This window comes from Bufo bufo, chromosome 3, assembly GCF_905171765.1.
Source record: "Bufo bufo chromosome 3, aBufBuf1.1, whole genome shotgun sequence".
NCBI classification, from domain to species: domain Eukaryota; kingdom Metazoa; phylum Chordata; class Amphibia; order Anura; family Bufonidae; genus Bufo; species Bufo bufo.
In genome coordinates, this window is record NC_053391.1 from 234130736 (window position 1) to 234154537 (window position 23802).

General features: G+C 43.0%; 1 protein-coding gene across 1 annotated transcript in view; it reads right to left on the bottom strand.

The window, feature by feature from the left end:
* Positions 1 to 6714: 6714 nt before the first annotated feature.
* The window catches only part of LOC120995066 (C4b-binding protein alpha chain-like), a 128058-nt gene continuing 110970 nt past the window's right edge, over positions 6715 to 23802 (bottom strand). Inside the window, exons 9-10 of the mRNA XM_040424043.1 lie at positions 11812 to 12025; positions 6715 to 6774 (exon numbers count right to left, since the gene is read on the bottom strand). Of these exons, the coding sequence (XP_040279977.1) occupies positions 6744 to 6774; positions 11812 to 12025 (245 nt within the window). The 3' untranslated portion in view covers positions 6715 to 6743. The remainder of the gene's footprint in view (positions 6775 to 11811; positions 12026 to 23802) is intronic.

The following is a 23802-nucleotide window of genomic DNA, read 5'->3' on the forward strand; positions in this document are numbered from 1 at the left end:
CACCTCATCCACTTGATCGCGCTGCCGCAGTGTCTTCTATCTTCTTTCAGCAGGACCTGCGCTGACTAGTGTTGGGCGAGCATGCTCGGCCGAATATAGCGTGTGCTCGAGTCAGTGTATTTAAATCTAATTTATCCTCTATTTCTGAAAAGTTTCTGTCTGGAATCAAACTCACAACCTTCTACATTACAGCCTTGAATGTTAACCACTACACTATAGAACTGCATGGCCAGTTACAAAAAAAAGAGACTTCTGCTGTATAGGAATACTTACTAGTAGTAGGAGTTCGTATCCTGTCAGAAACTTTTCAGAAATAGAGGCTAAATTAAATTTATATATTTTTTATATTTTTTTGAGTAATTGTAAAAATGTGTAATTACAAAAAAAACTTTCTATATATATATATATATATATATATATATATATATATTCCTACTTCTGATATATATGAATGCATAAGATGTGGGAAACTACTACTGATGTTTTAGCCATAATATATTTACATATATTATATTCTAAATATATAATAATATATGTAAATATATTATGGCTAAAAACTCATATATATGTTTAAATTAAATTTTGCCTCTATTTCTGAAAAGTTTCTGACGGTATTCGAACTCACAACCTTTTACATTACAGCCCAGAATGTTAACCACTACACTATAGGGCTGCATCGCCAGTTACAAAGAAAAAAAATACAAGACTTCTGCTGTATAGGAATACTTATACTTATAGTATTCCTATACAGCAGAAGTCTCTTTTTGCCATGCAGCTCCATAGTGTAGTGGTTAAGATTCTTGGCTGTAATGTAGGTTGTGAGTTCAAATTCCGCCAGAAACTTTTCAGAAATAGAGGCTAAATTAGATTTAAATACACTGGGTGTCCCCAAGCACTGACTCCATATATGGACATAGCTATATATGGAGTCGGAGCAGGGACTCCTAAGCCAAACTAAAGTCCCGACACCCTCCCCTCTTTAGAGCAGGGGGTGCCTGGTTTAATGCTCGGGTTCTCCCAATGACTTCCATTGTGCTGGGGTGCTCTGTAGAGCACCAGAGCATCAGGAAGTGTTCTACTCGAGCACTTTGGTGCTCGACCAGCACTAGCGCTGACGTCACCGTGCTCACCAAAGATGTGATCCTGCCTACAATATGCCATCATAGCTGAGCAGCCTAAAGGAACACTCACTAATGTGTAGTATGTGCAAATGATGGAGCATAGTATGTGGTGAGGCCCCTAGGCAGCTCTGCAAGTGAAGGCAACCAGTCCTGCTCACATTCTATGACCGGTTGCTTGCGATCATTTCTGAAGAACCTGATTTAGGAAACAGAATGGTTTCATTTACACAGATATTGGTAATTGTCTTTTAATTTGCTGCCTCCACTTATGCTGCATCGCTTATTATTGCCAACAAACAGCAGGAATCTACTTCTTATGGTATTAATGTATGCAGAGGAAAGTAAGCTGCTCCTATAAACGTAAGATACATCAGCATTATACAACTGTTTATTGATTGTCTACTGTAAATTTGTTATATCAGTAAGGGCTCATTCAGGCAGCCGTATGAATGAGTCCGCATCCGTTCCGCAATTTGGCGGAACGGGTGCGGACCCATTCATTTCAATGGGGTCGCAAAAGATGCGGACAGTACACCGTGTGCTGTCCGCATCCGTGGTTATGTTCCGCGACCCTGCAGAAAATATAGAACATGTCCTATTTTTGTCCGCAATCGCAGACAAGAATAGGCATTTTCTATTATGGTTGCAGCCATGTGTGGTCCGCAAATTGCAGAACGCACACAGCCGGGATCCGTGTTTTGCGGATCCGCAAACCACTACGGCCATCTGAATGGGCCCTTAATAAGTGAATCTGCAATGCATTTGAAGTAAGAGGAAATGTATAAAAACTGTTTAAGGGCTTGTTCACACAGTGCGTTTTTCAGTTTTTTTTTCTATTACAGCTAAAACCTTGATTGGATCTATAATGATTTTCTGGCATTTTTTCGGTTTCTCAATTATTTATTTATTTATTTTTATATACAAAATTCTAAACAACAACAAAGAATATTCTGGTGTTTTTACCCCTATAGAAGTGTCACATCACCAGAGGACATGTCAAAAGCTTGAACATGCTGCTTTTTAAATAAACGGCAGACGTAAAAAATCCCTTGTCTCCTGCGTTTTATATTTCTGAAAGAACTTTAGCTAACATTTGGAGCTGGCATTTTTACCACAAAAAAAAAATGCACCAAAAACTGCAGGTACAAAAACGCCACTAGAAATGCAAAAGTGCACAAAAAGGCCATTAAAGTGTGTGCTCATCCTGAGGGTATTTACACTAGTTTTTTTTGTCAGTTACTTTTTCTATTGTATTAAAAAAATAAAAACCTGACAATTGCCATTTACAAAAATGGCATAAAATGCATTTAAAAAATTTGATAAACCCTTAGGATTTTTTCACACAGGTTTATCTTTTTTTTTTCCACAAAAAGTACCATATGTTTTACTGCTTTTTCACATTTCTTTTTTAAATCAGATGTCCCAGGCATTTTTTCTGGTATGGTAAAAACACTGCTGCGGTTGTCTAAAAACGTACAATGCAAAAATTGCCAATAAAAAAAGGGAAAAAAAACGCTTTGTAGTGCATTTCATAATTCACAGAACGTTCTGACATAAGAAAAAATGCAAAAAACTGCAAAATTAGACTGGTTTTGATATCCCATAAAAAGCTGCACTATCGCACTGTGTTAGCAAGGGCTAAAGGAGAGGAAACTTGTATTTATTTTGCAGCTGGCTACGCACAATTTCTGGTGAATCTGTGTGGCTAACCCTTTCATTAATGAAAATCTGACCCCTAAATGAGTTCAAAATCACGAAAATGAAATTAAGGCTTTTTGGTCCTGTTATTCTGTGTCAGCAATATCAGATCGGCGGCTCTGGCGATCAGCTGTTTGGAGGGTTTATAGCTCTAGTGAATGGGACGAGCCGTTGTAATTACACTGCCCCACCGCTACAAGACAGTGTGCAGGTAAACATTCAAGAGGAAGCACAAACACCGCAACCCCCGTCGATCTGATATTGCTGACCTATCCTGAGGATAGTTTCAGCAATAACCTGATGATGTTATTGCTTCATAAAATATTTTCATTCCTGAAGGGGTTAACCGATATCTGAAGGTCCTTTTTATTGTATCCATCTAGCGATCATTGTAATGTAACTTACCTTAATAAACAATCTGTAGCTAAAATGGTTTCTGCTTTTCCTTGGGGGTGTACTGGCAGTCCTAAAAGATGCTCAGGGGTGTATGGAGACAGTGCTTCATGGGAAAACCGTATGCAAATTAGCTCCTATCAGGCCAAACCATAAATCCATCTGTACAACAGCTGTGTTTTAGGGGTTCTAGTACCTCATCAATGCCTCAGGGGCAGTACTGGCTCTTATTCAAGAGACTCGGCCGTATTGATGGGGGGCAAGAACCAATGATACCATTCAATAAAGAAATTCAGCAGTATTCACCAATTATGCTAAACTGCCTATTTTACTAAAGCCACAGAACGAGGAGGAACATAGTCCACAGACATTTTGCTTGCTCCGAATATTCATCAAAGCTTCAGCTCCCTAAACCCTGTCTGCTTATATTCAAAGCAACTTCACTTTTATAATGCAATCAATTTACAGCAGATACATTGTTGGCAATGCCAAAGTAGACAATCGGCACAGGAAAAACACTATAGTTCAAAAATAATTACTAAAGGTTGTTACCATCATTCAAACCAAGCATTCTTGGGGTATGGCCACACGGTCAGGTTTCTGCATGCAGTTTTAAAATCCAAAACCAAGAGTGAATTCAAAAATGGAGGCAAAGTTGTATCTGTCCTTTTTTCTTTCCTTCTATGATCCACTCCTGAAACTGCATGCAGAAACCTGACTGTGGTTCTACCCCCTTGATTGAGTTTTAGATGAAAGCGTACCTGTCATTCGATTGGTTTTCAGAATAAGCTGTCACGTGTATACATGAGGAATAGCACTATCTCTGGCCATTATATGGTTGTTTTTTTCAGTTTTCTCCTCTGCATGCCCCATCACTAAGGCCTCATGCACACAACTGTGTCTGTATCGTGGTCTACAAACCACAGATCTACAAAATACAGACGTCTTCCATGTGTAATCCACATCTTTCTCACTCCCATTACTAGAAATGACTGTTGTTGTCTGCAACATGGACAAGAATAGGACATGTTCTATAAATTGTGGAGTGGACACATTGAAATGGACCGGTAGAAATGAATGGGATCAGCCACAGATACAAAATGGAGTTGTGTGCATGAGGCCTAGTTGTCCATTTTCCCTGAGCTATTGGGTGGAAACTAGCTGCTATGATGTCTCCTCTACACAACACGCAGAGAACAGGAGCTTCTGCTCCCCTATCTCTCTGTGACACCTTTATAAGCAGCAGCCGTGTGCAGGTCATTATTCAGCAGTACTGAACAGTTTAGCTGTGAACACTTGGGTTAGAGGGTTGTTCCAATGAACAAGAGGCCACAGCCATAGGAGTTATAACTTACACCAGGGGCCCGCACTCCAGCTGTTGTGAAACTACATATCTCAGCACGTATACTTGCTTCACTGTTCTCAAAACTCTCATAGAACTGAATGGAGTATGCTGGGAGTTGTAGTTTAACAGCTGACATGTCATAAATAAACTTCATATCAGTCTTACAGTCCCCTAAATTAAGGTACCTTTTATTATTTGAGTGAGTGCAAAATCTGCACTGAATGCATCTTCGTGAATAATCCCGATACCAGTTCTCAGGAGTCTGTGCTGTAAACCGTCCCTTTATCAAATCATTTCTCAAATTCCTACAGCATATAAAAGGTGATTGTTGTTTTCTTAAAGTGTAAAATCAATAAAGCAATTTTATTAGACTACATAGACATACAGATCTTCAGCTGTCCTCTATATATTGTATGCAAATTACAGTATTCTAATATTATGTTATATTATTTATATATTTCCTATTTTCTTTTTTGTTATCTCTCTTTTCCTTTTATTCTATTTTTTTTCTCCTTTCTAGTGTTGGCTCCTGGCGTCCCAGGTTCCTTTCCGTGTAGCATTTTTATGTATGAATTTTTGGGTATTTTTGAAGGTAATTTATGGTGGTATAAGAATTTAAATATATAATTCATCATTTGTATACTGATAATATAGATTTATGAGTTATTATTTATAGTATTTTTTGGCCACTAAATCATAGTATAGAATATTATCTTTCCCTTATCTCACCTTTTATATTCATTTTTTTATATTCACTTAACATAATTATGAGTGAAATTGATTACACTGGTTGATGATATGGTGTTGTATTAATTATGTTCATTTCATGACTGACAAACTTTTTTATAAAATTTTCTCTAAAATAAATTTTATTTTCTTCCACCCTTTTTTTTTCTTCTATCCTTCTGAGGTCTTGCGCTTTCTGTCATTTGGGGTGCGGGCATGTTCCATGATGAGCACATGCACATTTAAAGCAAATTTATGCTTTAAATCATTAATTATTGTATAATTTATATATTACATTTTGACATTAATTTACGGATAATCATGAAATCTTTATTGTCATTAGTTTAATCATGATAGTATATTATAATCATGTTTCTACTTAAGGATTGATTTCATATATTGATATTCTATCATTGTGGACCTATTTCAGTGTGTTAATCATGTCTGTTTTATTATTTGGTATAAGCTAGATCTGCTTTACCAGTGTTTTTATTGCATTATTTCAAAGTGCAATTGTGCTCTAAATGGAACGCATGTGCATTCCATTTCGAAAATGTGCATTTCCTTTTTCTGGTCACATGTCTCATGACACTTCCGGTTCGCGGCCATCTTGCGCAGGCGCAGCGCACGGCCTTGGCGAGCACACCACTGTCTGTCTTTCTCTTTTTTACTCAGGCTATTATACTCTATTATTAGTCATTATTACCCCTGAGGAAGCTGTCTTGGACTATACATGTTGTGTCCTTATCTGTGGACTTTGGATGCTGTGTTTGTGTTTGGTTTAATTTTTTCCAGCACATGGTTCATTGTATACAATTTTTAAAATGTCTGTATGTCTATATAGTCTAATAAAGTTGCTTTATTGATTTTTACATTTTATGGATGTGCATATCATTACGGTTCTCTGGGCCTTGTGGCTTTTTTGGGTGTTGAGTATTATATTTGAACCGTTAATGCACTCCTTTCCATTTGTAGTGTGCCCCCTATATTTATTGTTATGAGATTATTGTTTTCTTGTCACCACCCTGATCTGGATTACTTTCAACAATATTCCAAAATGCACAGTAATATTGAGTTCATTAGTTCCACGTTTTGGGTTGTAAAAACCCTTCATCAGGTGTTGCAATGAAGTCAGCAGTAGCTCTGTACGTCCTGTGTTACATTACGACCTTTTGGTGAAATACTGATGGATCTTAACTAGGGATGAGCTAATCGACTTCGGATGAAATTCCTATAGAAATGAATAGAGTGGCTGCGCACATTCGCAACAAGCGAATAGGGGCTAACTTTTACCTACTGGAATACACCTTTAAACAACAGGGGACACTGATTAGCTTATTATTAAGGGAGCTTTTCCAGAGAGCAGAACCCCTTTCAGTAATTCAGGTTCCAGGCTAATAATTAAGACACAGTCTACTTTTCTGTTTCATACTGCAGTTTATTTTATTTCACATCACTGGTTACCAGGATGATGTTCCCAAGTGTCCCCACCTAAAAGAAAATGACAGACATTAGGAAAGGCAGAATTAATGCTCCATTCATGTATGATAGTAGATTTGTAGAAAAGAGTCACACCACCTGCAAAGAAGACCTTGACGTAAACGGCTGCCTATTACTGACTACATTTTATTTTTCTGAATAAGGAATTGATAAACTTTATGGTATGGCCCTGAAACAATATATATCATAATATTATCTCCGAAGGATCTACAGATTAGAAAATCAGGGAGTAACTTTAAATGGGACGGGGTATAGGCCTTTTTTATATATTACAATATCATCATGTTATCCCCTTTCCCTAAACATGACCACCAGTTGGATATAATTGGGTACCAGATGGAGGGTAGGCTTGCATGAGATCTCTGCTGTCATTGCCAACATTTCCTCTAAACTAAGCAATCTGAAATGGTATCTAGTACTATACAAAAAAAAAATCCATCACCCCTTTATGTTGCCCTCTCCAGCGATGTCTATGATGTAGTTCCTGAAAAATGTATGGCTTATTAGCTGCGCTGGCATCCACTGTGAGGAAGGAGACTTTGTGGTCATAAGCTGTGGGGACAGCCCCACAAATGATTGATGACTTTCTCCATTTTACTGTGCATAGGGAGAAAGCTACCTATCATCAAAGGGTTGACGGGGCTACTACCACAGATCAAGAATATGAGGATTCCTATCGGACAGCATTTCTTAGAAACTACATTATAGACATATATAACACAGACAAGGCTGGACTGCCCTAAGGGAAGCATAAAGGAGGTGACAGATTCTCTTTAAGGGCTCATGCACACAACTGTATGTATTTTGCGGTCCACAAAAAGTACAGATGTCGTCCGTGTGACATCCGTATTGCATCTGTTTTTTTTTTTTTTGTGGATCCATTGTAACAATGCCTATCCTTGTCTGTAAAACGGACTAGAATAGGACATGTTCTATCTTTTTTGTGGAACGGCCATGCATACTGAAACGGAATGCACACAGAGTAATTTCCTTGTTTTTTTGCGGAAGGTTGGTGTTGTTGGGCTCTCTATGCTTTTTATTTGAGGCTGATCTTAAGGTTTTCCGTACAGTTCTGCACTCCTCATTAAACCAAGTGTTGGGGTTTACTTTTTGATTCAGGTGGCTATACTTTTTCAGGTCAGCCATTTCTGCCATGGTGTAAAATATATTATTAAGATCTCTTACAGCTTGTTTGACTCCTTTTGGGTTTATCTCAAACCTTGCTGTTGAAGTAGTAGAGCATCCCTTGGATTTCTGGTTTATTGTGCACCTCTTCATATCTCTGAGCCGATGTCTTGGACCACTTATAAGATGGAGGTAGTGTGAAGAGCTCCGCCTGCTGAGGTATTTGTCCTGGTGGTTTGTTTGTGGACTTAATATATAGGGATGTTTGGTTGTGATAAGACAAGTGCGATTGTGGGCTGACTATGATGGCCCCAATGTTTGCGGGGTCTATGTCTGTGATGGCGTAGTCCACTACGCTGCTACCCACATGGGAGTTTAATGTAGTACTTCCTAGAGAGTCTCCCTTGGTGCGACCGTCGAGGATGTGGAGTCCTAGGCTTCGGCAAAGATTCAACAGTTTTTTGCCACTTTTATTTACCTTGCTGTCGTAACTGTTTCTCTCTGTATGTACTGAGCTGTCGCTGTCGGTCTGTGCTCCATATATATAGATGTTTCCATCTGTGGTCAGGTAGTCTCTTTCCTTGCCTGTTCTGGCATTGAGGTCTCCCATGATAAGAACTTTGCCCAGGGTTTGATAGTGGGCGGCTTCCCTTTTAAGGATCTCAAAGTATTCTGGGTTGTAGTAGTGGGACTCAGGTGGTGGTATGTAGGCCGCACAGAGATAAATGTCAGACTGGGAGGTGAGGATGGAGCGGTCTATTCTGATCCAGATATTACTGTTTCCCCGTTTCACTGGTCTGATCTGCTCATGGAGCTCCACTTTATACCACACTAGTATTCCTCCCGAACAGTGGCCAAGTTTAGTGTTTTTATTTTTTAGCGCCGGGACAGAGATTTCCCTGTATCCAGTGGGCGCCAGGGACTTGCTCTCTACCTTAGTCCATGTTTCTAGAAGGATTTGAATGTCGATGTTTCTCAAACTCTGGGTGAAGTCTGGATAATTTACTTTACATCTAAAGGCTGACGCGTTCAGACCTTGGATGTTCCAGCTGCTGATTATTAAGGATGTCATAGCTGGTCCTTTTACCTTGTCAAGAGCGGGTTTCATAGGACGAGCTGGGGATCTAACTGGTTCTGGTATGATAGATAATGCTTGTGTTGTCCAGTCACTTGAATGTTCTACATAAAGTTTTGAGCAGATTTTTTATCTCGTCTAGGTCTCTGCTCTGTATTTCTCTGTGTGAGGTGGGTGGTTTCCTCCATGGTTTTTGCCTCTGGGGAACCATGTTGGGGTACAGGGCCTTGTTTCCTGTTTGTGGTGTGGCGTTTGATACTTGAGGTCTTTGTGTTGTCAGTGGACTTTCCCTGTTGTCTCCAAATTGGCCTGTGTAGGGTCTAGGCCCGGGGGTTCTGTTTAGTATAATGTCCTTCATTTCTTTGGCCAGGAGGCTGACTCCTTTCTTATTGAGGTGTTTGCCGTCATATAGATGAAGGCGGTTGATGGCGGGGAGTTGTGCCAGGGTGACGTTTGGCATAGAGCTGATCTTAGCTGCTAGTTCAGTGTTAATGGTTTGGATGGTATCGTTGGGCACATCCTTTCTGGGCAGCAGGGATGACACTATTATTTTACTGGCCGGGAACTTCTGTTGTGCATTTTTTGCCAGCTGGGTCAGCTGTTCCGCGATCTGCTGCTGATAGTCTTGAAGGTTGTTTGTACCCGTATGTATGATGATATTAGTTCAATTGGTGAAGTGTGGATCGTTAATAACTGCTGTGACTTGTTCGATCATTGCACAATAAAAAAATTTAACACATACTTTTGGGAAAAGCCGCCTCATGTTCTAAGTACTAACAAATACATACAAGGCCATCCATAACCTGTCCCCTCCCTACATCTCTGAGCTACTTTCCCGATACATCCCCACACGCACTCTCTGATCCTCACAAGACCTCCTTCTCTCCTTTCCTCTTATCGCCTCTTCCCACAATTGACTCCAAGATTTCTCCCGTGAATCCCCCATATTCTGGAACTAGCTACCCCAGCATATCAGACTCTCACCTACAGTGGAACCCTTCAAAAGAAACCTGAAAACCCACCTCTTCAGACAAGCCTACAACCAGTGACTCTGCTGCCTCTATACCGCCATGACCAACTTCACCCGCACCTACTGTGTCCTCCCATACCATGTAGATTGTAAGCCCTCATGGGCAGGGCCCTCTCTCCTTCTGTACCAGTTTGTAACTTGTCTTGTTTATGATTAGTGCAATTGTCTGTATTATGTATGTATACCTTTTCTCATATGTACAGCGCTATGGAATGAATGGCGCTTTAATAATAAATAATAATAATGTTCAGGTATTTCCCATTGGAGTCTATGATTAGTACTGCATCCGGACATTGGGGATTACGGGCCACTTGCTGTTTCGTGAAGGTTTTCTGGGTGCTGTTCGGTCCTGTTACTGGGTCTTCATGTTGATTTGTGCTTGGGGTTCTAATAATTGTTGGCTCTGTCTCCGGGAGTAGCAATCCGCTATTGGTTGGTGTGGTTACATTCATTTCTGGTGTTGTTAATGTGTTACGGATCTTTGATATAAAGTTCTGGATGCTGGTTGTCATTGTGTCTGTGCTCTTCCCTGACCCCCCATTCCTGATTATGTATCTGCGTCTTTAGATCTGTTATATCTTGTAGCTTTCTATTTTCTTGTTGTAGGGCATGCAGTTTACATTGCATTTCTCCCAGAGCTGCTGTAAATTCACATTTGAGTTTTTTTTATTTCATTAAGTGCTTTGTCATTTGCATTTTTGCCACTTCGGTTTCTTTGAAGTTCTTCCTTGAATTGAACAAAGTCTCTTTCTAATTGAGATAAACAGTCTCTGAGAATGCCGGGTGTTGGGTGGGAAGCATCCTCACCTAAAGTCTCAGGGGGGTCTTTGGGACTTGTCTCTGGTTTTTCTTTTTTTGGGCCAGGTTTTTGATATGAGGAAAGGTTCTTTCAAACTGTGTTAAGTTGTCCTCATTGCCTTGTATCATGATGGTGCCGGTGTTGTATAGATTTATGGTGAGTACAGTGTCCTCCTCATCCCCTGTTTCCTTTATGCTGATCTGTCGGCCCCTGTTGATGTCGCACTTTGATATGTTAATATAATGTCTGCAGAAGGCTGTGTGCCAGGCAGATGGCTTCTCAGTGAAGAACACTGCGTCTGTTTTCCTCCTCTGTGGCTCCTTAGAAGTGAAATCAGCATAGAGGGTCTCTGGACTCTGCCTAATGATGGCATCTTTTACAGCTTTTCTTGCTTGAGTGCTCCTCAGCCCTTCTGAGTATGTTATCTCAGGGATGTCTGATCCCCTGCTGGCTGAGCTCTTTTCCTCATCTACATTGCTGGACATTCCTTGTTTCAAATTGTGGTTTTCCATTTCTTAAATAATATCCTTATTTCTATGAAGTTTGGTCTCTAGCAGTTTCTAGTGAGGTTGTGGGGGTTTTGGTGTTGGAGCAGGAGCTCTTACCTATGGTTGCTCAGTTCTCTGGACTCTGGATGATGATGGTGCTTGTTGTTTGTAGTTTGTCCTGTTAATTGCTGTCTGTCCTCTTATCAAAAATCTTGTTTTGTCCTTTAAAATCCATAAGTTTTTCTTTTTTCATGAAGAGCTTTAGAGCTGCTTGATTCTGTATCCCATAGAGTCGATATTTCCCAGATTTTGTCTTAAAATTTGCTCATTACAAGGTATAAAGTGATGAAAACTCAGGAGCTCATGTTCAGTGCTGTGCTCAGTGCTATCTATCTATCTCATATCTATCCATCTCTCAATTTTTTTTTCTTAAAATTCCCAGAATATTTCTCTTACAAACTTGTTACTACTAAAGGTTATTATAGAAATTCAGATTAGCAAAAAATCTCACCTTTCGCATGTCGGAAGTTCAGGTGACCAATAGTATTTAAATAAACCAAAAGTGCACTTGCTGCTGCTTTTTCCAACCAATTCAAAGCCCTCATCACACTCAACTTGTATCTTGTCTGATGTTGAGAAGGCATGTCCATGTTCTTCTGGGTTGTAATACTTTCCATTCTTAAGTACACGTCCATTTGCAATTTTGGGTGAACTGCACCCAAACCCTAATAAACAATATATAATGACAGGGATAAAGTCTGTATGACAGTTTCTCTATATTAGTAACTGTTCCATTAGTTTATATTGCTTATAACTAGAGATGAGCGAATTTCTAAAAAATTAGATTCAGGCGGTTTGACTAATTTCCTGTAAAAATTCACTTCGATCCAAATTTAGTTACGGCGAATCTCATTAAAAAACAGCTATTTCCTGGCTGCAGAGAGCCTGTATAGTGGTGTAGAACACGAGTCTGCTGTGGTAGTGAAAAAATATGTGAGTCAGTATGACGCACATAACAGGCGTCGCTCTTAGAATCACTGCACAGTTCACTTATTTGGGCAGTTATGGAGCCAAAACTGACCAAATAACTCAAGTGTCAACTCGGCCTTACAGGTCGATGTTAGCGCCAGGTATAAAGATCCGTGCAGAGGCTCAATATCCTACTGTGGCGTGAAAGAGCGCACTCTTTTTACACTGTCAGCTGATGCCACATAGATTGCAAAGACAGGTGCACTCTGCAGACTTACTAAGCCCTCAAACTGATGATAAAATTGAGAGATTAGCCAACATGTCCCACTAGGGGGACATGTCTGAGCCCGAGCACCACGCCAAGGTTTCTCAAGTAGCTTGGGTCCTAACACTCACCTACCTGAGCCGTATGGGCAATAACCAATATAACAATATAATAATAGCAAAGACAGGTGCACTCTGCAGACTTACTAAGCCCTCAAACTTATGATAATATTAATTATCACATCCACATAATTGCTATATTGTGTAGGATGTCTATTGTGGTACTTGTGGTCCGCCGCGTGCATCCTCCACTGTATGCATTTTTGCTGAGGATTGCCATTTGCAACGGGCCACAAGTGCAGGATTTGCTCCCCTACTTCCTGCCTGTTTAACACCACACCATTTTTTTCATTTGTTTTCATATAGAGATACCTGGAGGTGTATAAACTCCATTTTAAATTAGCCTGTTTTCAATCCACAGGCTACATTTAGGTGCACTTGCGAGGCATCGGCCATATCAGCCAGTCTTGAGTGGGACTCGCAGACTCCTCCCTCCTCCCATTGCTAGCATGGTTTCATGCTGGAGGTAACTGGTGAGTTGTCTGTGAGTCGGACCTTTACGCTCCTGTAATTTGCCCACTGGCTCCTGGTATTGCCCATATGGCTCAGGTAGGTGAGTGTTAGGACCCAAGCTACTTGAGAAACCTTGGCATGGTGCTCGGGCTCAGACATGTCCCCCTAGTGGGACATGTTGGCTAATCTCTAAATTTAATCATCAGTTTGAGGGCTTAGTAAGTCTGCAGAGTGCACCTGTCTTTGCTATTATTATATTGTTATATTGATTATCACATCCACATAATTGCTATCTTGTGTAGGATGTCTATTGTGGTCCACCGCGGGCATCCTCCACTGTATGCATTTTTGCTGGGGATCGCCTTTAGCAATGGGCCACAAGTGCAGGATTTGCTCCCCTGTTTATATATGCACAACTGCATGTGGGTTTAAGCACTTCCTGCCTGTTTAACACCACACCATTTTTTTCATATAGAGATACCTGGAGGTGTATAAACTCTATATTAAATTAAATGTTTTCCATCCACAGGCTACATTTAGGTGCACCTGCAAGGTCTGGGCCATATCAGCCAGTCTTGAGTGGGACTCGCAGACTCCTCCCTCCTTCCATTGCTAGCATGGTTTCATGCTGGAGGTAACTGGTGAGTTATCTGTGAGTCGGACCTTTACGTTCCTGTAATTTGCCCACTGGCTCCTGGTATTGCCCATACGGCTCAGGTAGGTGAGTGTTAGGACTGCACAACTGCATATGGGTTTGAGCACTTCCTGCCTGTTTAACACCACACCATTTTTTTCATTTGATTCCTCATAGATGTCTACAGAAATGCTTATACAAGTAGAGCCCCCCTGACAGAGTGGAGGGGGTGTCAGCAGTAAGTTTGTGTTGACGTCACTGATTATTTTGTCCTTCCTCTGAACTGTCAGAACAATAATCCCCCAAAAATTGGATCCTGGCTGTTGAGCATCCGCCTTCATTCAGTCAGCATTTGGTCAGTAATCCATCAGTATTTCTAAAGCAAAAAAACAAAACAGAAGTGGATCCAAAACAGAGATGACACATGAATGGAATATTTGCATGTCTTCTGTGTTTTTTACCCACTTCTGCTTTTGGCTACCAAATCATAGGCTAATTCTGATGGGACCCTACAGGCCTTACAGCTGCTACACAGACCGGATCCGTTGTGTGTGTCATTTTTCCTTCCTTATGACAGATCAGAAGAAGGGTCAGATAAGTGATGATATCAACCAGGCCAAAAAAGCAAAATTGTGGCCCAGTCATGGAGTGGGAGAGGGTGGGAAAACAGCTTGAGAAGTCCACAGAGTGGCCCAATGACATAGTGTTGAGGTAGCAGAAGAATGAGGAGACCACAGAATGGCCCAGTGACATAGTGAGGAGGTGGCGGTAGCAGCAGCATGAGGAGACGACAGAGTGGCCCATTTACATAGTGTTGAGGTAGCAGCAGCATGAGGAAGCCACGGAAAGGCCCAGTGACATAGTGATGAGTTAGCAGCAGCATGAGGAGGCCACAGACTGGCAAGGTGACATAGTGTGGAGGTGGCAGAAACAGCAGCAGCATGAAGAGGCCACAGAGTGGCACAATGACAGAGTGTGGAGGTGGCAGCAGCAGCAGCAGCATGAGGAGACCACAGAGTGGCACAATGACAGAGTGTGGAGGTGGCAGCAGCAGCATGAGGAGACCACAGAGTGGCCCAGAGTTGTGAGTTGACAGCAGCATGAGGAGACCACAGAGTGACCCAGTGTTGAGGAAACAGCAGCATAAGGAGACCACAGAGTGGCGAGGTGACATAGTGTGGAGGTGGCAGCAGCATGAGGAGACCAGAGAGTGGCACAATGAGAGAGTGTGTAGGTGGCGGCAGCAGCAGCATGAGGAGACCATAGAGTAGCCCAGAGACAGTTGTGAGTTGGAAGCAGCATGAGGAGACCACAGAGTGGCAAGGTGAAATAGTGTGAAGGTGGCAGCAGCATGAGGAGACCACAGAGTGGCACAATAACAGTGTGGAGGTGGCAGCAGCAGCATGAGGAGACCACAGACTGGCATAGTGACATAGTGTGGAGGTGGAAGCAGCATGAGGATGCCACAGAGTGGCACAATGACTGTGTGGAGTTGGCAGCAGCAGCATGAGGAGGTCACAGACTGGCAAGGTGACATCAGCACGAGGAGGCCACAGAGTGGCACAATGACATAGTGTGGAGGTGGCAACATCAGCATGGGGAGACCTGAGTGGTGAGGTGGCAGCAGCATCAGGAGACCACAAAGTGACCCAGTGACAGAGTGGGGAGGTGGGTGGCAATGGCAGTACCCGCTGACGATGGTGGGTGTAAGAAGGAGCACTTGGCACCAGATGTGTGAAATCAGGCGGGTGGCAGCATCAGAATAGTATCTGAGGCAGGTAGCCAGAAGAAACCAGTCTTTTTTGTCAAGGTTTGGGTGAGGCAGCATGGATGATCTAATATGATGCATCAGGCATTGGTGGGGGGAAATCCTGGCTGATCCACACCTGATTCATTTTGACAAAGGTCAGTTTCTCCACATTTTGGGTGGACAGGCGAGTTCTCCTTGGGGTAACTATGGCCCCACTGCCCCTTCGTCATCCGGCTCCCATTTGCGATCGGATACATCATCGAGTACTGTCTGCACGTTACTGATGTCCTCCTCAACAGTCTCTGAGCCAGGAGCCTGACCGTTCGCAACACCAGCTCCCACACCACTCTCCTCATCACTACATGCCCGCCTGCCGGAGGAAGCGGCGGATGTCTCCTCCAGATCTTGGCTGGGCAGTAGCTACTGACTGTCCTCTAGTAGCTCGTCCTCGCTGTATAGTGGAGCCGAGCCCACAGCATATAATATTTCTCTGGCTGGAAAACAGAAAAGGACAGAGGCAGGTTGAAGACAGTTGAGGGCATAGGGCCATGCCAACTAAGGATTGTGTCTGACGAACCCACTGACTCTTGGCTGGGGGTGTCTGATGTCACTTGGGACGAAGTGTATGACCGAGTCAATCATTCAACAACCGCTGGGTTGCTGGTCAAGACACAGCCGCTAGATGACAAAAGCAGCTCAGGCCTCTCGAAGTGACCCCTGCTGCCACGACCCCTTACTCTGCTGCGACCTGTGCCTGAGCCAGAAACATTTAGGTCTCTGCCCCTGCCCGGTGCAGGGCTTGCTACTTCTCTGCCTGACATACTGTTAGATCAAATAAATAAAAATGAAATTAATACAACCCAAAAAAGTCTGTAATTTTCTCACTTCACCACACAATAATAAGCCCTTTTTTTTTTTGCACTAATACACCCTAAAAAAGGCTTTCGAACGAACATATAACTGCACTGCTGAACGGCTAATAAGCCCCTTTTTTTCCCACTAATACACCCCAAAAAAGGCTTTAGAACATATAACTGCACCGCTTAATAGCAAATACACGCCAAAAAATGCTTTAGAACAAATAACTGCACCGTACAAGGGCTAATAAGACGTACAAATATTTCCTAGTAATACACCCTGTTAATGGCTGTATCACACAGCACTTGCACCCCAATAACAAGCAAGGTTTGCTGGAATTACAGAGGTATCATCAATTGCAAACCTGAAAGCAGCAGTATAATGGAAATTTGGATCCGCAGTCAGTGCAGCAAGGTGTAATAGGATTGTTTCTATTACCCAGGCTGTAACCTCTCCTACTGAATCCTGTTCTGCTTAAATACTGTGGAATAATTCTTCCCTATTCTTTCCCTACACTTCTAATGCTCTTTCCCTGAACTTCTATTCAGCAAAATAAAAGTTTTCAAGTCTTTCCTAGCACTTTTCCTAGCGCCTGCTGACGTCTCTCCCTGAACTAAGTACGCTAGAAAATGCAAATCGAATTTTTCCTGAAATTCGGATCGAATTCCACTTCATCAAATTCGATTCGCTCATCTCTACTCATAACCTACAATGTATATTAGTTAAACTGGAGTTTGGAAACAGCGGTGGAGAAGGGGTATCAGTTATCAGTTACAGAGGCCTGTCACCTGTTGTTTTTTTAGTAAGGGTGACTTCACAGGTACATCAGAGGCTCCATTCGGGTCCTGTATCACAGTATTTAAAATGCCTAAATTCTGGATGTAATCGACACTGACTTCTCCATTTGACCAGCCTTGAGTTTCCTTTTGCCACCATTCTGAAGAAAAACTCTATATAAGTTAGCTGAACCTTATTCATTGAAAACTCCAGCCAGACTGGGAAGGGGGTGAGGGACTCAAATAGAGCATCACACATTAGAATAATCAGTGAAATGCCCATCAATAGAACAATTGATATGTCATTCTACACCTACTATTATAATGAGGTTTACCTTGCAGATACCATGACAACAGCACTAAACTGACAATAGATGACTTTTTATTTAGGAGGTTTAATAATTTTTTGACTGCTAAGGAAGGGCACTATTTTGTATTTAGCTTTCAATGGTTTAGTACTACCAAAAATAAAAAGAATAACAGTCATACATTCTAAAAAAGTGCGTTTTCTATGAATATTGAGTTTAAAAACAATGTGTCCCACCTTTGGACCTCAGGTAAAAGTATTACCCACTGGCAACCACACCACATTGAAGCTCTAGCTGCTGCTTTCTTCATCAACGATATAATATACCAGCAGGATGACCTGGCTCCGCATGGGTATATTTCCACTATTTCATTTAATGGTTTTGTGTGAGGTTAAAAGATATTGACAGTGTCCCCCATAAAACTGACCTCAACAGCACCCCATCCCTTTACAGTGACCCCTTCCCCCCCACAGTGCCTGGGCCTTTTAAAATGTGACCACCACAGCACCCCATTCACCCCTCTAACAAAGACTTCCACAGCGGCCCGCCCACTTAACAGTGACCCTCCACAGTAATCTACATCTCAACAGTGACCTCTACAGGGCCCCGCCCCTTAACATTGACCTCAACAGTACCCCTCCCCCTTAACTGTGACCTCCACATAGTCGCGTCCCCTTAAAAGTGATCCCCTCACACTGCCCCACCCCTTTAACAGTGACCTCCTCAGCACCCTATCCCTTAACAGTGACCTCCACAGTGCCCTTCCCCCTTAACAGTGACCTCCACTGTGCCCTTCCCCCTTAACAGTGACCTCAACAGAACCCTGCTTTCTTAACATTGATCTCCACTATTCCCTGCCCCCTTAACAGAGACCTCCACAGCGCCCTGTTCCCTTAACTGTGACTTCCACAGTACCCTTAACAGTGACCTCCACAGCAGCTGCCCCTTTAATAGTGACCTCCACAGTCCCCTGCCCCGTTAACAGTAACCTCCACAGTGCCCGCCCCTTTAACAATGACCTCCACAGTGGCCACCCCTTTATTAGTGACCTCCACAGTACCCTGTCTCCTTAACAGTGATTTCCACAATAACCTGCCCCCTTAACAGTAACCTTCACAGCGCTCCGTTCCCTTAAAATGTGACCTCCGCAACACCCCGACCCTTAACACTGACCTCCATAGCGTACCGTCCCCTTAACTATGACCTCCACAGCAGCCTGCCCCCTTAACTGTGGCCTCCACAGCACTCCGTTCCCGTAACAGTGTCATCCACAGTGCCCTGCCCCTTTAAAGATAACAGTGAAGAAAAATGGCTGGGTAGTTATGGAAACCTGATGAAAAACTGTGTCCATGCAAGCTCCTATTGGCTAACGCAGTTCATGTGGTGGTGCCATATTTGCATTTTCTGGGGGAATATCTCAGGAACTGTACGTCCTAGAGAGCTGAGACCCGGTCTAAAACCTTCCGGACATCTGATGTACCTATGTGCTAAATTTGGTGCAGATCAGTCCAGTCATTTATATATACAGGTGAAACTCGAAAAATTAAAATATCGTGCAAAAGTCCATTTATTTCAGTAATGCAAATGAAAAGGAATGGCATTAACCACCTCAGCCCCCAGTGCTTAAACACCCTGAAAGACCAGGCCACTTTTTACACTTCTGACCTACACTACTTTCACCGTTTATTGCTCGGTCATGCAACTTACCACCCAAATGAATTTTACCTCCTTTTCTTCTCACTAATAGAGCTTTCATTTGGTGGTATTTCTTTGCTGCTGACATTTTTACTTTTTTTGTTATTAATCGAAATTTAATGATTTTTTTGCAAAAAAATGACATTTTTCACTTTCAGTTGTAAAATTTTGCAAAAAAAACGACATCCATATATAAATTTTGCTCTAAATTTATTGTTCTACATGTCTTTGATAAAAAAAAAATGTTTGGGTAAAAAAAAAATGGTTTGGGTAAAAGTTATAGCGTTTACAAACTATGGTACAAAAATGTGAATTTCCGCTTTTTGAAGCAGCTCTGACTTTCTGAGCACCTGTCATGTTTCCTGAGGTTCTACAATGCCCAGCCAGTACAAACACCCCACAAATGACCCCATTTCGGAAAGTAGACACCCTAAGGTATTCGCTGATGGGCATAGTGAGTTCATAGAACTTTTTATTTTTTGTCACAAGTTAGCGGAAAATGATGATTTTTTTTTTTTTCTTACAAAGTCTCATATTCCACTAACTTGTGACAAAAAATAAAAAGTTATATGAACTCACTATGCCCATCACGAAATACCTTGGGGTCTCTTCTTTCCAAAATGGGGTCACTTGTGGGGTAGTTATACTGCCCTGGCATTCTAGGGGCCCAAATGTGTGGTAAGGAGTTTGAAATCAAATTCTGTAAAAACTGACCAGTGAAATCCGAAAGGTGCTCTTTGTAATATGGGCCCCTTTGCCCACCTAGGCTGCAAAAAAGTGTCACACATCTGGTATCTCCGTACTCAGGAGAAGTTGGGGAATGTGTTTTGGGGTGTCATTTTACATATACCCATGCTGGGTGAGAGAAATATCTTGGCAAAAGACAACTTTTCCCATTTTTTTATACAAAGTTGGCATTTGACCAAGATATTTATCTCACCCAGCATGGGTATATGTAAAATGACACCCCAAAACACATTCCCCAACTTCTCCTGAATACGGAGATACCACATGTGTGACACTTTTTTGCAGCCTAGGTGGGCAAAGGTGCCCAAATTCCTTTTAGGAGGGCATTTTTAGACATTTGGATACCAGACTTCTTCTCACGCTTTGGGGCCCCTAAAATGCCAGGGCAGTATAAATACCCCACATGTGACCCCATTTTGGAAAGAAGACACCCCAAGGTATTCAATGAGGGGCATGGCGAGTTCATAGAAAAAAAAAATTTTGGCACAAGTTAGCGGAAATTGATTTTTTTTATTTTGTTCTCACAAAGTCTCCCTTTCCGCTAACTTGGGACAAAAATTTCAATCTTTCATGGACTCAATATGCCCCTCAGCGAATACCTTGGGGTGTCTTCTTTCCGAAATGGTGTTATTTGTGGGGTGTTTTTACTGCCCTGGCATTTGAGGGTCTCCGCAATCATTACATGTATGCCCATCATTAGGAGTTTCTGCTATTCTCCTTATATTGAGCATATGGGTAATGAGATTTTTTTTTTCCGTTCAGCCTCTGGGCTGAAAGAAAAAAATGAACGGCACAGATTTCTTCATTCGCATCGATCAATGTGGATGAAAAAATCTCTGCCAAAAAAAGAAAAAGGAGGGGAAAGGCGTCTGCCAGGACATAGGAGCTCCGCCCAACATCCATACCCACTTCAGCTCGTATGCCCTGGCAAACCAGATTTCTCCATTCACATCAATCGATGTGGATGAATAAATCATTGCCGGGATTTTTTTTTTTATATATACAAAGTGTTTGCCAAAGTATATGAACACCGCCACCTCCTCAGCTCATATGCTTTGGCAAACGTATCTTTTACTGCAGAGGAGAAATCTCGTCTTGCAGCGCCGCATACACCGACTTGCGTGTAATCTGACAGCAGCGCAATGCTTCTGTCCGAATGCACATCAGTGCTGCAGCTAGTCGATCGGTTGGTCCACCTGGAAGGTAAAAAAACAAAACAAAAAAGAAAAAAACCAGGCCGCAAAGCAATAACTTTATTAACTTTAGAACAGAACATATTAACTTTTTTTAACTTTTTTAACTTTTTTACTTATCGGTAATTTTTTTTTTGTTTAGTTTTTTTTACCTTTATAGAACAAACCTCTCCTTCCCCATGGGACAATGTGCAAAGCGCAAATCGCCCAAAGATGTGGCGAAGTACGTTATGCACTTTATCCCAGGTGAAAGGAGAGGTTTGCAGCAGCTGTGAGAGAAAGGGCCCTAATAGCCCTGTGTGCCTGTCCTGTGAGATGCAATCCCTATGCTAAGTGTACCTGTGTGTGGTACTTCCGGAAACACTCTCCATAGCATAGGGCAGGGTGGTCAGCACAGTCAGGACAGAAATAGCGGGTGTCACGCCTTATTCCACTCCTGCTACAGACACGACATCTTTTTCAGGGTGACGGTTGGGTTGAGGTACCAGGAACGACACTGGGGAAATGTCGCTCGTGTAGACGGCTAACTACACTGGTGGATGGGGCCACGGAACCTCCTGTGTAAAGGAGGTTCTCGATGATCTCTTCCTGGAATTTGAGGAAGGATCCCGTTCTCCCAGCCTTACTGTAGAGAACAAAACTATTGTAGAGCGCCAATTGAATTAAATATACAGACACCTTCTTATACCAGCGTCTGGTTCTGCGGGAAACTAAATACGGAGACAACATCTGGTCATTGAAGTCCACCCCTCCCATGAGCGCATTATAGTCGTGGACACAGAGGGGCTTTTCAATGACACGGGTTGCTCGCTCAATTTGGATTGTCGTGTCTGCGTGAATGGAGGAGAGCATGTAAACATCACGCTTGTCTCTCCATTTCACCGCGAGCAGTTCTTCGTTACACAAGGCAGCCCTCTCCCCCCTTGCAAGACGGGTGGTTACAAGCCGTTGGGGGAAGCCCACGCGACTAGTTCGCGCGGTGCCACAGGCGCAAATCCGTTCTAGAAACAAATGCCTAAAGAGGGCCACACTTGTGTAGAAATTGTCCACATAAAGATGGTACCCCTTGCCGAATAAGGGTGACACCAAGTCCCAGACTGTCTTCCCACTGCTCCCCAGGTAGTCAGGGCAACCGACCGGCTCCAGGGTCTGATCTTTTCCCTCATAGATCCGAAATTTGTGGGTATAGCCTGTGGCCCTTTCACAGAGCTTATACAATTTGACCCCATACCGGGCACGCTTGCTTGGGATGTATTGTTTGAAGCCAAGGCGCCCGGTAAAATGTATTAGGGACTCGTCTACGCAGATGTTTTGCTCAGGGGTATACAAATCTGCAAATTTCTGGTTGAAATGGTCTATGAAGGGCCGAATTTTGTGGAGCCGGTCAAAAGCAGGGTGGCCTCTGGGACGGGAGGTGGTGTTATCGCTAAAGTGCAGGAAACGCAGGATGGTCTCAAATCGTGTCCTGGACATAGCAGCAGAGAACATGGGCATGTGATAAATCGGGTGCGTGGACCAATATGACCGCAATTCATGCTTTTTTGTCAGGCCCATGTTGAGGAGAAGGCCCAGAAAAATTTTAAGTTCGGAAACTTGGACTGGTTTCCACCGGAAAGGCTGGGCATAATAGCTTCCCGGGTTAGCGGTTATAAATTGTGTGGCATACCGGTTTGTCTCTGCCACGACTAAGTCCAAGAGCTCCGCAGTCAAGAACAGCTCAAAAAGTCCCAGGGCCGAACCGATTTGAGCCGTCTCAACCCGAACTCCAGACTGGGCGGTGAAAGGGGGAACTACTGGTGCGGCTGAAGTTGGTGACTGCCAATCAGGGTTTGCCAGCACCTCAGGGATTCTAGGGGCTCTACGGGCCTGTCTGTGCGGTGGCTGCGACGGGGTAACTACTGCACGTGCCACCGTACCAGCTTCAACTGCCCTTCTGGTGCTCGCTACTTCACCATGTTGTACGGCAGTGCTGGTACTAGGTCCAGGAAGGGCTGCGCTGCTGGTGTATGCCTCACCACGTGATCCGGCAGCGACAGCCCCACTCTGCTGCTCTTGAAGCGGATCCTGCGCAACCTGTGGTCTAGCGACACGGGGCCGGGTACGCCTGGTGCTGCCAGGGACCTCCACCTCCTCGTCCGAACTTTGGGTCAGAGAGCCACTGCTTTCTACAGGTTCATATTCTGACCCGCTAGATTCGTCAGATGAGGGTTCCCACTCCTCATCCGACTGGGTCAGAATCCTGTAGGCCTCTTCAGAAGAATACCCCCTGTTTGACATTTTGGACTACTAAATTTAGGGGTATTCCCTGAGACTACCCAAGAAAAAAAGCAAGCCTGTCTTACAAAGGGGAGGCTAGCGAAGTACCGGAGGCCGCTGCGGTTGATAAAAAATATCAAAACTGATTTTTTTATCGCCACAGTGCGTGTAAAGTGAATGTGCAGTGATCAAAAAAAAATTTTTTTTTGTCACTGCGGTGGGGCGGGCGTGGGTGAACGCACGTGTGGGCGACCGATCAGGCCTGAACGGGCAAACACTGCGTTTTGGGTGGAGGGCGAGCTAAGGTGACACTAATACAATTATAGATCTGACCGTGATCAGTTTTGATCACTCACAGATACTATAAAAGTACAAATGCTGATTAGCGATACGCTAATCAGCGAATAAAAGTGACTGCGGTGCGGTGGGGGGGGGGGCGCTAACTGACGCTAACTACCTAACCAAGGGGCCTAAACTAT